We start from the raw sequence: 18863 nt of genomic DNA, 5'->3' as shown, positions 1-18863 counted from the left end.
CCGCTTTTTGGTTTATGCAAACATTTTATGATGGCGTAAATAAATACGTTGGCAAATAGTGCAAGTAAAATCAGCGCAGCTATACCTGGAATGCTTGCAGCTAAATCAGTCACATTTTAGAGAACACACACTAGAGATGAGTATTCACGCTTTGCATTTACGCCGGACATTGGTTTTCTTAGCGTGCGCAGGACCACTGCTAACTTTGCAGGTAAATATGGCATTTGAAGTTATTACTAAGAAAATTAACTTCTTCTACTAAAGTCAGCGTGAATGGGGATGAAATTTACTTCGCTTCCTCAGTGTGAAAACAAATTGAGCGCCTTCCCGAAAGCGTCTTTCTGAAGCCGAAATTTCTGCAAGCCACGCGAGGTTTCTTCCACTGCCGTCTACTTTGTTTTTTTTTACTGTGGCAGCTTATTTATTTAACCGTTGTCAAGGTCGGTTAGCACATCTATTGTCGTCACTTATGTCTTCCTCGGTAGGGTGAGTTGCTTTAAGAGTTCAAGCGAAGATTTGGTTAGTTTTATGAAGGGTTTCTTCAGAAGAGTGGCATGTTAATAAAGCTCCGAGAATTTATTTGTAACTCAGGAATTATTGTACCAAAACTCGAAAGATGTAATTTTCCTTTAGTTCTAGTCGAAGTTTGAAGTCGACAGGATGTTCCGTTTGTGTTTTTGTCCGCTTTCTACACGTAACCTTTTTAGTCGCATTGTGAAAATGAGAGAAAATTGATCTACCAGGATTTATTACTCCGTATTCAGCGCAATTTCAGTGGGAGGTTAATGGGGAAAGGGACTCCTCTCCAAACGCCGTCCTTCACTCAACGTCTTAGATTTGTTATCCTGGACTTGGTAACACCTGTTTTTGTTAACGAGGTTCCGTCGACCGAGTCAAGGCGGTATAATATTTTCATCACCGAGGAAGAAATTCTTGCGCCTTGCCAGCCTGGTGGTAAAGCCGGCAGCCCCGAACCCAGATTCAGATACAGAAGGCTAATCCCCTACCCATCTTAAGCTTATTGATTACTGAAAGTAATGAGGCTCTATGTTTCTCCTATATATTCAGTGCGGCCACTGAGATTTTATGAGTCGTGTAGTAACTGAAGATAAGACCTAGCTATTTAAGCCTAGTATGGCTGGATCTTGCGCCTCGACGCTATATCGATTCATTTTTCGTTCATTGCCCCAAAGTTATTGGTTGATAAAGGCATTCCAGCGTTTCCGAATCTATCACCCCATTTGTTTTTACCCTGTTCCTTAAGAAACCTTTCAATAGCGGCGCTGAGGAGGTCAAGAAAGTTGTAATCGTGGTACTGAATGGGTTAACTTCGGCGGATTACCAACTGTGCCTTAAATCATTGTGTAGAATTAGAAACTCTCTATTGTGAATCTCTTCGATTGAGGCATTCATAGGACCAGGCATTTTTGTTATTCAATTTCTGATATTCTTTTTAATTCAAGGCAGCTAAGTGCATGCAGCTCATGCGAACGAAGTCCTGTGCCTGTCTTCATAGTCGATTCTTGAGTTTCGGAATTTATCGATATTAAATATTTTTTTATTCTCTAAGAAGCAGTTGGAAAATAACAGTCATTTTTATTACTGCCTTTGAAAATCGCACTTATATGCGACTTGTTTTCAGATCTATGCAACTTTCTTGATGAAGAAATGTATGTATCACTAGCTACACTAGAGCTCCAACTCTTTTTCTTTTCTTTCCCTTCTTCTCTATATTTCCAGTTCTCCTTGCCTTCCGATTCCACCTACATGGCCGGTGTTGCAGAATTCATACCACCTCCTGGCGCAGGGCAACCGAAACTGAAGGATGGACTCAAGCGTATGAAGAGCATCATCGAATCAAATATCACACACGGCTTGGACATACTCGTTTTTCCCGAATACGTGCTGAATGACTACTCTACACTCACTTATGTACCTGATCCTCCGCTGAATATTACACCCTGTAACAAACCCGATTACGACTTCTTTCTCACCGAAATATCCTGTGCAGCGCGTTCACGTCAGTTGTATTTGGTGATACATGTGAAAGAGAAAGTGTTTTGCGCCAACGATCCGCTGCCCGTGGGTCATTGCAATGTGAGTGGCATAAATACGTACAGCACAAATGTGGTTTTCGATCGCCAAGGGCGTGTAATATCGCGCTATCGTAAAAGCAATCTCTTTCGTTATGAATGGTACAGTGTAAATGTGTTACCGCAGTTGCAGCTAGCCACATTCACCACCGATTTCGGTGTGACTTTTGGCCATTTCATTGGCGTGGATTTTCTCTTCTGGCATCCAGCACAAGCGTTAGTTAAGCAGCTGGGCATTACAGATTTGATAAATCCCACACATTGGTTCAACGAATTGCCATTTCTCACTGCCGTACAACTACAAGAGGGCTGGGCATTTGCCAATGACGTTAACTTGCTTGCTGCTGACGCCAGCAATCCTAGTGGACAAAATGGTGGTTCAGGCATTTATGCTGGTCGTTTGGGTAGGCTTGATGCGGTTATCTATGAGGAGCCGACCACACAACTACTCACCGCTAAGATACCCAAACGCGCCTATCGAGATAACTACCAAGCGCCACCCTTCGTACAACCCATCTTTGAGCCACAAGTCACAACACCACGTCTCACCAAACTCGAACTGCAGCGCGACTACAACGTGGATGTGTTTAAGACGCAACTGCTTGCAGCGGACTTTGCGACGGTGAATCAAACTCTTTGCTACGATAGTCAATTCTGCTGCCACTTCGAGGCCGCGCGCACTTTGGTGACGAACTCAACTACTCATGCGGCTTATCGCTATCGATTGGCGGCTTACAGTGGCTCCCATGCCACACACCAACGCATTGAATCGGCGGCCTTGAAGATCTGTGCAGTGATCGCTTGTACCAATAATCAGTTGTACAGTTGTGGACACATCTTTCCCACGAATTTAACGGTGGCAAACAAATACTATTTTAACGTGTTGAAGGTGAGCGCCTCATTTGCGCATGCGCCAAGGCGTCTCATTATGCCGTCCAGTGTGGATGGTGCTATGTTGCCGCTTCCAGTGCATATGTATGAGTGGCGCGAGGTCGAGAGGTTGTGTGTCACAAAGTTTATGAAAAATATTAAAAGAAATATAAAAGAAATTTATTTTTAGTAAAACCGTCACTGCGGTAAGCATCAGATTGATGACACCGAAACTGGATTTGCTCACCTTTGGCATTTGGGGCAACTATTTTCTCGATAAGGTCAGCGTGCATAATCTGGATCCTGTGTGGCGACCAACACAGCAGATGAGTTCTGCGGCAGCCTCTTTAGGTGGTTTGAAGCTATCAGCCGCGCTGTTGTTGCTGCTTTATTGCCTCAAACGCTGCTAACTTAACTTGCGCTCTGAATATTTTCTAAACCTATTTAAATTATAGTTTGTGATAATTTCAAAAAGAAAAAAAAAACTGCCGAAATTTAGCATATAGTTTTTTATATGTCTACAAAAACTGCTACACATTTTTTTATAAAACTTTCGTAAAAATAAAAATTTCGAAAAAATTTTATTGTAATTAAAAAGCAACACAAAAAATATTAATATTTTGAAAGAAAATTAATAAAACATTTTTTAATGCTATCAAAATGTTGTTAAAAATTGCTTGAAAAGATTTTTCGATTAAGCATTTAAAAAAGTAGATAATTACTAATGATAGAAAAAGGATTTCCTAATAGCGGTCGCCCCTCGGCAGTCAATGTCAAGCCCCCGAGTGCATCTACCATGAAAAAGCTCCTCATAAAAAAACTAAACTCATAAACCGCTAAGCAATCCTCTTCAGCCCTCTGGAACTCCATAAAAATGCTACCCACTTACAATTCCTTCAGAAGGTATCTTAATGCGTTTACTACCACAAATAAAACTGTATAAAAATAAAAAAAGTGTTAGGTTTACATTTACTCCATCATTTCGCCGATACATGTCCAAAGCGGAAAAAAATTATTATTTTGGCATACATGCTAACCTTTTCATGTTTTCGTAGTTTCAGCAATTTTCACAATTCCTCTCCTCACACTCTTTATGGACACCCCAAAGTTACAAAAGCTGGTGCGAACTAGCGAAAAAATTTATTAGGTAATTAAAAATTTTTTACAACGCACTCCTGCACATTTACCTGCACACACACAAACGGAAATTGCACCATGCAACAGTTTCCTCAATGATTTACTTCTATGCCGTACATACATACAGAGAAAGAGCAACTACCCAGGAGAGAAATACATTACTTCCCTACTGAGTAGAGCATATCAAGTGAATTCGGTTGGGTTGGGTATCTCATCGTTGCTCGCAGTGGCTGCCGATGACCACTGAAAGAAGGCAGCTAATTTTTTAAATAGCAGTATACTATGGAAAAGGCAACTTAATGTATTTTTTGAGACGAGATGCGCCTTACGTACACAAAAAACGGTCTTATGTGATATTCATGGAGAGGCAATAAACATCGCTCTTAGCTCTCGTTGCTGGAATTTGGCCAATGGAGACCAGCCACCAAAGTTTACTCCACAACTTAGCTTAATTGGTGATAATCAACAGGCAATACTGGCCTCCTCATCGCTCTCAATTTACGTAAGGTCCCAGCTTAAGAATCTAAGATCTTCAAGCTGTTAAATTTATTATGGAAAGCTGAGTTTTGAGTAATCGCCTAAAGAGCAGGTTGCCAAGGAAAAAAGCAAAGTTGTATATTAGTTACGGAAATTAAGTCTTGATTAATTGGGATATCACAGATGCGGAAACTCAATCTGGACATGTAGCGTTTTTCCATACAACACGCAAGACAAGGACTCCAGTCTGGTGGAGCTCCCTGGAAAGCACGATATCAATTAAGAAGTTGGAGAGGGTCCGGAAATCTACCCTAATTGGAATCAGTGACGCGCTTCGGACCAGCTTTGCTAAAGCTACGGATACTCCAGAATTCTTAGAAACTTATAGTTCATCTCCATAGTGTTTGATCAATGTATACTCTCGATGTGTCCGAACGATACTTTTTCTATTCATATTGCCTCAAGGTAGGAACAATAAAGGGGCGGGGTGCCACATTTGAAGACAGGGCATGCTAAACCTGTTTACGGATGGCTCGAAGCTGAACGGAAAGGTTTGTTGAGGAGTATTCTGCAAGGAGCTCCCCATCACGCTTTAAAATTAGGCTACCGGACCAATGCAGTGTTTTGCAAACGGAGGTAGCCGCAATTAAAAAAGCAGTAGATTGATTGCTTACTTCTGTAATTACCATAAGGCAGGCGGTAATTGGCTCTGGGGTCGTTGTTTATGCGTTCGAAATTAGTCGGGGAATACCTGAATTCTCTCTCGACTGCATTTAAATACTTCGATATTATGCTCATTTGGGTTCCTAGTGACTGTGGCATAGCGAGAAACTGCTGGGCTGATGAGGCTAGAGAGGGGATCCTCGAGATGATCTCACCGAGAAAAGAGAGGATTGGGGTTCTCTTGAGAATCTGTGGAATACTCATGAAAAAATGGAAGTCGCGTCAACTTAACGAGCACTGGCTTAGTGCTGAAACGGGCAAAGTCATGTGATCCTTCTGGCGATCGACCCGGGCGTGGCGCTCTAGAGAACTTCTAAAGCTAACTTCTAACCGCAGCTCTCGAATTTGGTGTGTGTCATTGCCGGCGCTTGTCCGTTATGTATCCAAGTGGTGAGATTTGGAATTTCTTCAAGTCTCTTCTGCGGAAGCTGTCTGGAGAATGAGGTGGAAATATCTCAGCACCTTCTTCTCAGCTGTCCTGGTCTCGATTCAGAGATCAGAGCTCTCACTTTTTTGCTACACCTGCGAATGTAATAGGTTTAAATATCACACGTCGGGTGAATTTCATCAGTAGCTTGAAGCGGTTAATACAAATTTAATTAGCCACCGTTTGGTCGGCATCCTCCAATCCAAAACCCCTTCTTCTTTTTCCTCTCTGTTTGGTTCTTCTCCCTATGTTTTTCCTCTGTATGGCATCATAATTAACGAATTTGATTCTCTGTCCAAGTTGGCCCCTCGCGTGTGCCGCCATTCATCTTAACGATTTTCTAGCAATCGAACGATGTATTCAGAATTTCGGGAAATAATCTCACTTTCTCTAAGGTTCGCCTCAATCGAGACAGATCGCTTCCTAGTGCTGCCGTTAGATGAGCACATTAAAGTTAATAAGAGAGTTGAACGGACTCACCGTCGCCGATATATCCGACTCGCCCATTATTCGGTGGGTCCGGGTTCGAAGACCGTCGTTGACATGAAACACCAAATTATAGAAAACGTTTTTTTCTAATGGCGACGACCGCAGGTAACGGCAAACCTCCGATTATATTTCTGCCGTAAAACAAATAAAAATCTTTATAAAAAACCATTGGTTGTTCATAAAAACTGAAAATCGCTCTACTAGTTCTGCATCGAGAAGCCTACAATACATGCATTTATCCTATGCATTTATTGTCTATCTAAGCGGGTTATAAAAATTCTACTTCAATTCCTATTTTGACAACTGGTGTACTCTGCATTGCTTTTGCACCAGTTCGAAGTCAGTATCAAAAGGACTTGTTACAGTACTACTCTTAATTTTTGTTCATTATTTCTTACTGCAGGATATATTCAATAATTCAATAAAAATTTGAGGTAGATGTCTATTTATTTTTTCTGTTTTTTTTCTTCTTTTTTTTTTAGTTTTCTCACTGTGACTAAATCTCTTTCGTGCATACGTATCCATGTTTCTATGTTTGTTTCTAATATTTTTTTTTATTTACTGAATCTTTAACGGAAATTGCCTGCAGTTGCTGCACGTGGTATACAGTTGCAATTTAGAAAATCTCATGTACGTACATATATATGTATGTGTGTGCATTCCTCAGGGTGAGTGTGTAGAAGTTTCAGTGCACTTAACTAACCTTCTGGATACTTCCACGGTTCGATATAATTTCAAGGTTAAATTTTTGGTATTCAACAAAATTTTTAATGTCTTTATTGGAAAAGGAAAACGATTTGTAATTCGTAAATACGAAATTGACAAATCGTTTGTAATCGAGTAAGAGATTGATAACAGAAATGAAAAATTAACAGCATCACATAACGAAAACCTGTTTTTGATTGAAATCGCCAATTTTTTGTTAATTACGTTTCATGGAAATGTTTAGTGGAGTAAAATTTTTGAAGCGTTTTTTCACTAAAAATTAATATAGTCAGACAGCTTGGTTGAAATCAATTTTTATTCCGGGCTAATCCTTCCGTTCTTGGGTAATAAATTAACTGCATACACACAGGATCGACTCGACAATCTTCATGTGTGCCTCAGCTTCGGCGTTCATATTACCAGTCATATTACTCTATCATTGCTTTCGATACTTCATTGGGTCCATAAATATATATATAAATCACCTCTTTTTCTACACCCATTCTTCAAGCTCTTCAAGTCGACTGGTCCTGATGGCCAGCCCAACTGCAGAAATCTGCAGTCTGCGTAGGTATCATGCCGTTGGTTGAGCCCTATCTATGCGAACTGCATAGCCAGGGGCTGTATACCAAGTTCACCCCGTGAGGGTTCTCTTCATACCCAAGCCAGGCAAGAACTCGCATTTTTCCCCTAAGGACTTCAGACTAATCAGCCTTTCATCTGTCTTGCTGAAAACCCTTGAGAAACTGATTTACCTGCACATAAGAAGCGAAATTCCTCGGGGTAGTTTGTCGCATACCCAACATGCTTATTGTTGTTGCTGTTTGGTATGTTAAAGATATTGAGGAGTCTCCTACGACATTAGGAGCGTCTTCCTCGACATCGAGGCGGCTTTTAATAACGTCCTCCCGGAGGCAATTACTAAGTCTCTGGATAATCTGAGGGTCGGAGCTGACCGTGCAGATTTATCCACAGAATGCTCAGCGGCAGAATAGTCGTGGCAGAGTGGACAGTGTGTCTATCCGCCGGCAGGTGAGTAAATGCATTCCGGTCTTCTTTCACTTTTCTCTGTATTGTTGTTGTTACTCGAGGAGCTGGCATGAAGGGGCTGCAGGGGGATTGTCTACGCAGATAACGTGGCACTACAGGAAAATTTGTAGATAGCCTTGATACAATTTGATGTAGGGATATATGAACGTAATTATTAGATGGGCAACGAAATGCGGTCTATCGGTGAATCCTCTCAAGATGGGGTTCGTCCTATTCACGGGGAAATATAAAATACCCAGAGCTCAACTCCCTCAATAGGGGGCGCTCCGTTGGTGCTTTCTGACAAGAGTATGTGCCTAGAAATAATCCTTGACAGTAAGCTTACGTGGAAGCTCAACCTTTAGGGGAAAATAAAGAAGGCAACAATCGCTTTGTATGGATGCAAGGCCACTATTTGCAAAAGATGGTATCTTTCGCCTGGCGTTGTGTTTTGGCTCATACCATTATAAAGCCAACTTCGTTATATGGAGTCATAGTCTCGTGAAACTCACTGGAGAGGACGTCATCGATGAAGAAGCTGGGGAGAGTTCAAAGGACTGTACTCATTGGAATCAGTGGGACGCTTCGAACCACTCCTACTCTAGCGCTTATAGCAATATTAAATGTGATACCTGTAGACATCGCAGGCAAAATTGCCACTGCATGTACCGCAAACAGACTAAGAGGTTCTGGCTATAGGCTCGACCTCACTTATTGACACTCAAGTATCCAGATCAATGTACCCCCTCGCTTAGTCCAAGCGGAATATTCTCCTTTCGCATTCCAGCAATGGAGGAGTGGACAGGGAGGTGACACTTGGATAAAGGTCTTGGTGAACCTATTCACGGATAGATCTAAGTTAGAAGAAAAGGGTGCGGAGAAGTATTTTACGCGGAGCTCCCCTTTAGACTCAAATTCAGGTTACCGGACCACTGCAGTGTATTCCGTAATCAAAGAAGCAGCTGATTAGCTACTCACATGCGTATTAACTGTCAAGAAACTAAATATTTACTCCAATAGCCAAGTGAAATCCTGGCTTCACTTTCGATTGCAGCCGAATACTTAGACATAAGGCTCATCTTGCTTCCTGATCACAGCGACATTGCAGGAAACTGAGAGGCAGATGAACTGGCCAGATAAGGGGCATCTGAGATGAGGTCCCCGCGAAGGTAGACCCTTGACCACCTGTGGTCTGTTCCTAGAAAGATGGTCACGCCAACTCAACGTGCGCTGGGCAAGTACACAAACTTGTAAGGACGCGAAATCCTTTAGCGAACGTGTGGATCGGAGGTGTTCGAGCAAACTTCTGAGGTTGACAAAATCTCAGCTCTCAACCTTCGTGAATGTTCTCACATAACACTATTCGCGAGGTATGCCTTGAGCCCTTTTTGCATCAGCTGTATGGAGGATAAGGTGGAATCATCTCAGTACCCTCTCCTTAGCTGCCCTGCTCTTGCTGGACTAAGATTTAGACATCTTAGCTCTTACTTCATATTAAACATGTGATGAACTTCCTCAGCAGCCATTATTTTACCATTTCATTTTCTTATATTATATTTTTTTCTTTTTCAAAACGTAAATTGCATTAGAAAACCCATCAAAATAAGCCACAGTGTGAAACCAAATGTACCAGCTGCATTCTTTTTGTGGTAATCGTAAATGGTGTCGTCCAAAAAGTAGTTTGCATATATACCAAAAGTCAGAATATCGGAACGTGGTTGAACTAAGGTGAGATTGGCCAGTGAAGCGTTACTAAAAGAAGAAGAAATAGAATTTGAGTAAAAGATTTAAGAAAAGTTGTCGCAGAGAAGAAAAAACATAACTCCACTTCAATTCACCCACCTGCATTCCGCTACCTGCCATTCAAACGCGTCCGCCGGCAGCGGCATTAGCAGACTATCCACACTCGTCGGCGTCAACAAATTCGCGCTTTGCCGCGTAAAGTTTCCGCTTATACGCACCACATCGAATATGTGCTTCGGCACCACCTGCACGGACTCCTCATAGATCCGTCCGCAAGTGTAGATATGATCGCCAACGCAAGCAAAGATCGCACAAACACCGACCGCAGCAGGTTCGGTGTTGAGAAATGTACCCATGCCTCGATAGGCAGCTAGCCGATAATAGTAGCTGGTTGTAGTGGCATTCGATAGCGGATTCGCATGTCGTTCAATATAAAAGTCGCAGCACAAATCATTGTGACAAAGTTGTTGTTGTAGCGGAACGTTAGTGCTCATCTCATCCACCAGCGGTTGTGTCACATACAAATCGATGCCACTGTCACGCGTTAGAACGACGCCAGTAAAACGGTCAAGCACACCGCTTGTTTCTGCGGTGGTTCTTTCCGGCGCTGTAGAGTTGGCTCGATTCAGTTGAAAACTTTCGAAAACTCGCTTGCTGCTAACACCATACTTAGGCACCACGCTAAAGTGCAGTTTACTCTTTTGCTCGTCGGTGGTCATGGAGGCGATGAGAGTGCCATATTTGCCCGCATAAATGCCGGTGCCGCTGCGCCCATTACGTGGATCATTGGTGCCCGCCACCAGCAGATTGACGTTGTTGCTATAGGCCCAGGACTGATGCAGTTGAATGGCTATTTTGAGCAGAAGTGAAGTGGAATAGATATGATAATGTTTTTGTGGGAATTTGAAATTTTAAATGGACAGCGAAAGGTAGATGATTGGAGTTTTTGCTTATAAAGGCGGGAAAATATTTAGAGAAAAGTGAGCTTGATTTGAATTAGATTTCACGTTAAGTGAAGGAGATGCTCGCAGAAGCTTACAATCAAAATGAAACGTGAGTCGAAGTTGAGGAGAGAATGATGAGCAGCGCCATTTGTGATAGGACATTTTGTACTAAACAATTCTGCATGTGGATTTCTTTTTGTTTGTAAAGATCAAGATGACTTTGTTTGGCCCGACTTCGGATATTCTCTGAGCCTGGATGGTCTGCTTACAGAACAGAGGTGCCTTAATAAATTCTAGCGTAAAAGCCACGTGTACAAAATGATAGGTTGTTAATGTGGGGCAACTAAACGGGACTGGTCGCATTGTTGTATGATGTGGCAATGCACAATGTGAGCTCCACTAGATTAAATGTTAACGCAATTAACGTGTCAAGTATTTAGGCGGCGAATACAGCCCGTGACTTTACTTGATTAGTTAAGTTTTTACGAAGGGATATGACACTTAACGGCGCTGGTCTCAGCTCGATATGGATTTGCATTGCAGCCGGGTGTCAAACCTGCAGTATGGCAGAATTTTGAAATATTTAATTGGCGCGTACACCCAAAAAGGGTGTTAGTCGAACTCCTCGTCCTATTTATGGTGCACGTTTAGATTTTGTTTCACAAATGGAGGGGCCTACAGTTTCAAGCCGACTCCGAACGGTAGGTATTTTTCATGTCAGAAATACACTCGGAGGTTTGTGATTGCCTGCTGAGGGGCGGCCGCTAATAGAAACAACTTTTTCTTCATTTTGGTCTTTCACCGAGATTCGAAACTACGTTCTCTCTTAAGTCCGAATGGTAGTGACGCATCAACCCATTCGGCTACGGCGGCCGCCCTGGCCATTATTATAATCCCCACTCCTCTCCCTGATATTATTCCCTTTCCCTTCGTACTCTTTCCCTTAGAGTACCTTTCGTTCTACTCTCTTGCCCAAAACTTCAACTGAACCTTTTCATATTGTCCATTATTAGCGGACTAAAATTTCCTGAAAATGTATGCTCCTCTCTCATTCATTCTTATCTATTATTTTTTTTGCTTCACTTTTACGTCTTTATCCAAACCACAACGGACGTACTTTTAACTCTCTTCCGAGTGAGCTCTCTTATCCCTGTGAACAACCATCGAACTCAACATAACCTAAGCTAACATATGGTCTTCTTTCCAGAGGAAGCTTAATTCAAATCATCTTAGGAACTCAATCGCCTTAAAATAATCTAATCCTTCTCACTACAAGTACAATTCACACTGAACCAATTCGATCTACGCGTGCAGTTCCCAGCACATCTTTTTGAAGAGCAACGCATTAAATTCAGTCCATCTCCGACAGACTCAACCAGTAAATGACTACTTTCGCGCTCTTCAAGTTTTTCACTCCACCTCCACCTCATGCCACCACAATCCCTCAACTCACCCGTCATGAAGGGTAACTCCGATTGCCATTTGCTGGGATGCAAAAAGTCCGTAATCCCCTTTTGCACAAGCGCCTGCGCCGGACGCGCATACAACAGATCCATGCGCGTGAAATGTCCGAATGTGACATTGAAATCGGTCTGGAAGATAGCCTCGGCCTCCGACTGCGTCGTATAATTGAAATACAACCACTCACTGCCGATCAAATTGTATTTGCGATAACGCGAAATCACCGCACCTCCACGATCGAACACTACATTTGTATTATAGATGGCGCAGTTGGCGACTAAGTCCTCAATGTTATGCGATTGCGTACAATTCTGTATCTCCGCCACATTGATGAGCACATACAAGCGCATAGAACGCGCATAGCAAGAAATTTCGCTGATGATGTAATCGTACTGTACATCGGCGCCACAAGGCACCACCTGCTCGCCAGGCGTGGGTATGACGATCGGATTTGTGCGGCTATTTAACACATTCTCGGGAAAGACCGCAATATCTGGGCGTATGGCAGCCTTTTCGAGGAGACTCCCAAATTGTTGTATGCGCTGTTCCGTTGATGCGGCTCCGGTTACTGTACGCGCAGGAAATTCAACAACAGCGCCGATATAATAATCGGCGGTGGGCGGTGTAGGCTGTGAAAGAAATATAATCACTTTATTGTACTTATAATTGCACGGAATTTTTTTAATGATTACCACGCCACTTGTCACAGCAATACACAAATTGCCAAAAATCCAAGAGAACACAAAATTGTGTAGCCACATCTTCCCTGCTATGCACAGCTCGTCTCGATATTGAATGCGCGCAAGTGGTATGGGAACTTACCCTCCAACCAATGCATCCGCCCTTGCCTTTCCTCCTGCAGATGTCCATCGTTAACTACTTATTACAGTATTGTTTTTGTTTTCTTGACGTATAATCAGTTTTTGTTTCTTAATTTTTAATCTTTGGTTTGCGCGTTGATAATATCGGCACTTTTTATGACCTTTTGGCTTATCAGCCATTTCCAAAAGAAATCAGCAACAACGTCAACAGTGATTTGGTAGGTAACCAAAAACAATCACAAAACTGAATGGTTTATCTCATTTTTGGATATCACATAAAAAAGCAAAGCCTATCCGCAGGCGCTACTCGCAAAGTAAGGCTCTGAACTTCCACATTTTTTTATAATTTTTGGCAAGATTAGCACAACGTTGGCAAAATAAACGGCTCTTTTGCAATACAAAGTCCATGAAAGGAATAAAGAAAATGGATGAGATAGCGACGGAATATTTTTGCTATGGCTAGGAAGTTTCTGTTTAATTGAAGATGTATGTACTCACATATTAATAAAAATATATATATATACTAGCTGTACCCGGTACGCGTTGCTACGCCAACAACTAAAATAAATTTAAGAAAAATAACTTTAAGGAAAAATCAGTAGACAAATATTCAATTCATTCTAAACCATTTTATTGATTTTGTTTATTTCGAAAAAATTGTGACATCACAAAGTTTAGTTTCAATTCGATGTTTATTGAAATGCAGTTTCTTGTTTCTCCATCTGGTGCGTAGACGAATAAATCAGAAGGTTTCCCGACAAGTGAGCAAGCCACAAATTTAATCCACACACTTGTAACGATTGTCCTTGTGCTTTGTTAATAGTCATAGCGAAAGCGAGTCGCACCGGGAACTGTAAACGTTTGAATTCGAATGGCATATCTTTCGCGATCATTGGGATACGTGGCAACAGTCCGTCTTCACCCTTGAACTTTCCAGTCAAAACTGTTGCCTCGATAACATTATTCATCATTTTCTTGACTGAGAGTCTGTTCCGTTGCAAAGTCGTGGTGGATTTATGTTTCGAAGAAGAATGATGGATACGCCAATTTTCAATGTAAGAACGTGCGGCGGCATGCCTGACAAATCAAGCGAATTCAAGAATTCAGTTGGATCTATGAACATGTCATATCGTTTCCTCTGTGTAAAAATATGGTACATGGTCATACTAATTTTTATGACAATCGGTTGAACGGGGCAGTAGTTGCAACTCTGCAGCGCCACCTGGTAGCAAGTGGCATCAATGAGCATATTCTACAAACCTTCTTCGTGGAAAAATACATATAAATATTATATATACCAATTTTTATAATAATCGGTCCAGTAGTTTTTGAGTTCATCGGTGACATGCAGACAAACATTCATTTTTATATATAAAATATAATATAAAATGAAAACTTAAAATATTAAAAATAACACTGTGTGACAAAAAAAAAATTAAATAAACTTTTATGGAGACCTAGCACAACTTATGGCTACAGAAAAACTAAGCAAAATGGTATAGGAGAAATTTCCCATACACCCCCAAAATCTCATTTTATGGCCATAAAACCGTTTTTCAGTAGGTTGATGTGAAGAATCACTCCTAACTTCGCCAATTTTCATCGGATTTCGAATTTGTTTTTTTAGTTCGAAAGAACAAAAACAAGCCTTTTTGACAGTGTGTTGACAATTTTTCTGAAATGACAACTGCCGAGACTGTAGACGGAAGTATTTGGAATTTTTTTATTTTTTTCAATTTTTTCAACTTTGACATAATTTTTCCGATATTAAGGATTTTTTTTAGTACACTACTGTTATAGTAAATTTAATTTTGCGTCGAATGAGTTATATTTGACTGTAATTGAATTAAAATTAAAAGAGTTGTGTGAGTTTTAAGATTTTATTTTTTTTTTACTAATTTGGTATGTAGGTATAACTTACGCTAAATGGGAATAAGGACGTGTTTTCATGCGTTATTATAGATCCGTAATATTTATTGGAGTATATATGTATACATAAGAGTACACTGTACTGCATACAACAGAACTGGTTAGAACTTACGAAAACATTTTTTTTCAATAGAAATATGGAAAAGCTCCCAAGTGTACCAAAGTTCACATTGTACATTGATTAACAAAAGAAGTTTGTTATTATAATTTAACCTTATTAAAACGTCAAAGTTTTATTGTTTGTTTCATTGAAATTCAAGAGATATAAATCAAAACGTTGCCAGAAAAGTCGAATTTCTCAATATTCTCCAATGAAGTGGCATTATCAGCCTTATCATAAACCAGATGATTGTTATTTTTATAAAAGGGATGTAAACGGTCATCATTATAAAGCTCGAAAGCACATAAAGTATGCTGATGTTGCAACTGTTAAGTACCCCGTAGTCTTGGACGATATGATTGACTCAACTGCAGGAACTGAAGGAAGTTCAACTCATTGCTGATGATGATCAAACTGATAACAATAAACCTGATGATGAAGAGTACTTTCCGTCTCGTTGTAAGTCTTCAGAACGACACATTGTATCAAATTCAGATTTTCAGGATCCTTCTCGTGATTTACTTCTATCGGGAAGACAATCTGAAACGCTCGCTTCTCGATTTAAACAATGGAATTTAGTTGATGACGACTTCAGATGAATGATGATGATCGAATTTCTTACAGAGAAGTATTCAAAACTGATGAAGAGAATGACAAATGTACCGTCCCATACTAAACTCCAAAGGGCCGTTTCCAACGCATTTTTAAGTTCGGAACCAGTTCCGTTGTGTACTGCACCGTACCGCACCGTACCATACCGTACAATGCTGCACTGCACAATACTCCAATAAATATTATGTGTTTATAATGGCACTTGTTATCATTTTCATGCTTCGATGCCTACATACCAAATTAGTAAAAAAAAAAAATAAAATCTTAAAACTCACACAACTCTATTAATTTTAATTCAATTACAGTCAAATAAAGCTCATTCGACGCAAAGTTAAATTTACTATAACAGTAGTGTACTAAAAAAAATCCTCAATATCGGATAATATCGTAAAAATTATGTCAAAGTTGAAAAAATTGAGAAAAAATAAAAAAATTCCAAATACTTCCGTCTACAGTCTCGGCAGTTGTCATTTCAGAAAAATTGTCAACACACTGTCAAAAAGGCTTGTTTTTGTTCTTTCGAACTAAAAAAACAAATTCGAAATCGGATGGAAATTGGCGAAGTTAGGAGTGATTCTTCACATCAACCTACTGAAAAACGGTTTTATGGCCATAAAATGAGATTTTGGGGGTGTATTGGAAATTTCTCCTATACCATTTTGTTTAGTTTTTCTGTAGCCATAAGTTGTGCTAGGTCTCCATAAAAGTGTATTAAATTTTTTTTTTTTGTCACACAGTGTAATTGATAAAAATTAACCTAAATTTTCTACCAAAAAATTGTATAAAAATATTAATATACAAGTACAAATACAAAATATTAAACAAAATTAATAAAACTATTAATAAAAAATTAAAATATTAAAAGTATAATAAAAAACTATTAAACTAAATTTTCAATCAAAAAATTTTATAAAAAATATTAGAAGTGAAAAAGAATAAATATAAAAAAATCTTGTTCTTCAAAAAATATTGAAAATATTACAAAAAATTAATATATATGTATATATATAATTGGCGCGTACACCCTTTTTGGGTGCTTGGCTGAGGTCCTCCTCCTATTTGTGGTGTTCGTCTTGATTTTATTCCACAAATGGAGGAACCTACTGTTTCAAGCCGATTCCGAACGGCAGTATTTTTATGAGCAGCTTTTCATGGCAGAAATTGACTCGGAGGTTTGCCATGCCTACCGAGGGACGACCACTATAAGAAAAATGTTTTTCTTATTTATTTTTTATTTATTTATTTAGTAAATTTACTTACATAATTAAATTACATAAATAAACTGTAAAACTAGGCAACTAACAACTGTGGTCCTCGGCCTAATATAGATTGATCTGATAATTATTAAAGTTGTTTAAATTGAATAATAAATGCCACATCTTTTTAAGAGCAATATGGTATTGGTAATGTTTTCTGAGGTAACATTTTTTAACAATTTGGGAAAACATATTTCATTGAATAATTGTAGTTGCATACTCTTAATATAGCTACAGTTGTAAACTAAATGTTCGAAAGTTAGTGCGCTGGTTAGACAAAGTTGACATGTTGGCGGTGGTATTTTCTCCATAATATGTTTGTGCGTTAGTCGCGTATGGCAGAGCCTTAAGCGTGTATATTTTATAAGTTCATTTCTGGAAAAATTATATGGATACTTAGTGGCTAATCCTTCTTCGTTGAAACTTTTATACCCGTCAATGTATCTGCTCCATTTATCTCTATTTATTTGTGAGTAGTGGTATTTTACTGACCTTATGATGTCATTTTTGTTAATAGTTTTTTGAGTGATGATAGGTGCTGTTGTAGCAAATTTTGAGGCTTCGTCAGCTAGTTCGTTTCCACGTTTTTCTTAATTTTGATGTTTTACCGAGATTCGAACCGTCGTTCTCTCTGTGAATTCCGAATGGTAGTCACGCACCAACCCATTCGGCTACGGCGGCCACAAAATTAAAACAAAATTAAAATATTTAAAGTATCAAATAAAACTATTAAGCAAAATTTTCAATCAAACAATTTTATAAAAAATATCAAAAAAAAATTAAATTTTATAAAAATATTAGAAAACAAAATTATTAGAAAAAACTGTGCAATCAAAAAATATTGAAGATATCACACAAGATAGTTAAGTATTTAAAGTATAAAATAAACCTATTAAACTAAAATTTTCAATCAAAAAAATTTTATAAAAAATATTAAAAATATAAAAAAAAGAGGTTGTCTGGAAAGTCGGTTTACTGACGATAGTTTAAGGTGACAAAGTCATAAGAAAATACTGGTGTAATGGGTGCAATTTTCAAAACAAAATTTTAATTTTATTTGTTTGATAGATATTTTGTATGGATATAGAGGAGGAAGTAAATGGACTACTTTTCCTATCATCCCCTATTCTCAACAGAGAAATGGTTCATTACCATGCACACAGGAAGAAGGCATATGCAAATACAAATATGTGAATTTATATATTTACATATGCGTATATACATACATATATATGCTCACTTAAGTAGGAGAGAGCCAGATGTCGAACATTGCCGAATGCGGGGGCCGATTGTGCTCTTTGTTGTTCGTTTCGCTTGCAGTTCAAGCAAGGTAGCGACGATTGAGCAAGATAACGACGATTGAGCAAGATAACAACGATTGAGCAAGATAACGACACATTTTTTCGTGCGTGCAGCTTGCTAAATCGAATTATAAGACGTTATCACGTCAAAAAAAATTTTAAAATATATGAAAAGAATAAAAAACAAAAAATATTAGAAAAACTGGTCAAACAAAAAATATTGAAAATATTAAACATAAGTAATAGCAAATTTATATATAAAAAGTATAAAATAAAACTATAAAACAAAATTTTCAATCAAAAATTTTACAAAAGTATTAAAAAACTTTTAGTAATTTTATAAAAATATTTAAAAAAATATTAGAAGAACTGGTCAATCAAAAAAATATATTAGAAAAACTGAAAAACAAAAAATATTAAAAATAATACACAAAATTAATAAAGCTATTGAATATTAAAAGTGTAAAAAATTAAAATCTTAAAAATATAAAATAAACCTATTAAACAAATTTTTCAATCAAAAAATGTATAAAAAATATTAAAAGTTCACTTGTCAATCAAAAAATATTAAACAAAATAAATTAAACTATTAATACACTCTTTTTCGATATCCAAAAAATTAAATAAAGAACAATTTATTAAAAAGAAATATCAAAAATTTTTTTAAACTAATAAATACATACATTAAATACAACAATCAATACCCCATAATCAAATCTATATATATAAAAATTAAGCCGAAAAAA

At 38.6% G+C, this 18863-nt stretch overlaps 2 protein-coding genes across 2 annotated transcripts; one reads left to right on the top strand and one right to left on the bottom strand.

The window, feature by feature from the left end:
• Nucleotides 1–136: 136 nt before the first annotated feature.
• Nucleotides 137–3401, top strand: LOC128857715 (vanin-like protein 1). The gene is made up of 3 exons (XM_054093458.1): nucleotides 137–211; nucleotides 1741–3092; nucleotides 3154–3401. Exons 1-3 carry the CDS (start codon nucleotides 137–139, stop codon nucleotides 3371–3373), a joined length of 1647 nt encoding a protein of 548 aa, XP_053949433.1. The 3' UTR covers nucleotides 3374–3401.
• Nucleotides 3402–9518: 6117 nt separating this feature from the next.
• On the bottom strand, nucleotides 9519–12968 carry LOC128857714 (vanin-like protein 1). The gene is made up of 4 exons (XM_054093457.1): nucleotides 12921–12968; nucleotides 12091–12727; nucleotides 9793–10543; nucleotides 9519–9702 (listed from the first exon to the last, which is right to left on the bottom strand). Exons 1-4 carry the CDS (start codon nucleotides 12966–12968, stop codon nucleotides 9519–9521), a joined length of 1620 nt encoding a protein of 539 aa, XP_053949432.1.
• Nucleotides 12969–18863: the final 5895 nt, after the last annotated feature.

This window comes from Anastrepha ludens, chromosome 3 (genome assembly GCF_028408465.1).
Source record: "Anastrepha ludens isolate Willacy chromosome 3, idAnaLude1.1, whole genome shotgun sequence".
In the NCBI taxonomy this organism is placed as follows: domain Eukaryota; kingdom Metazoa; phylum Arthropoda; class Insecta; order Diptera; family Tephritidae; genus Anastrepha; species Anastrepha ludens.
The sequence above is the reverse complement of the archived record's forward strand: the minus strand, read 5'-3'. Positions and strand labels throughout refer to the sequence as shown.

Excerpts from the sequence above, each read along its gene's own strand:
- LOC128857715 (XM_054093458.1), top strand. The coding sequence starts at position 137 with ATGAGTATTCACGCTTTGCATTTACGCCGGACATTGGTTTTCTTAGCG. Across the intron at positions 212-1,740 it reads GACCACTGCTAACTTTGCAG|TTCTCCTTGCCTTCCGATTC; the intron begins GTAAATATGGCA and ends CTATATTTCCAG. Across the intron at positions 3,093-3,153 it reads GAGTGGCGCGAGGTCGAGAG|TAAAACCGTCACTGCGGTAA; the intron begins GTTGTGTGTCAC and ends ATTTATTTTTAG.
- LOC128857714 (XM_054093457.1), bottom strand. The coding sequence starts at position 12,968 with ATGGACATCTGCAGGAGGAAAGGCAAGGGCGGATGCATTGGTTGGAGG. Across the intron at positions 10,544-12,090 it reads GGAGTTACCCTTCATGACGG|CCATTCAACTGCATCAGTCC; the intron begins GTGAGTTGAGGG and ends TGCTCAAAATAG. Across the intron at positions 9,703-9,792 it reads TGGCAGGTAGCGGAATGCAG|TAACGCTTCACTGGCCAATC; the intron begins GTGGGTGAATTG and ends TTCTTCTTTTAG.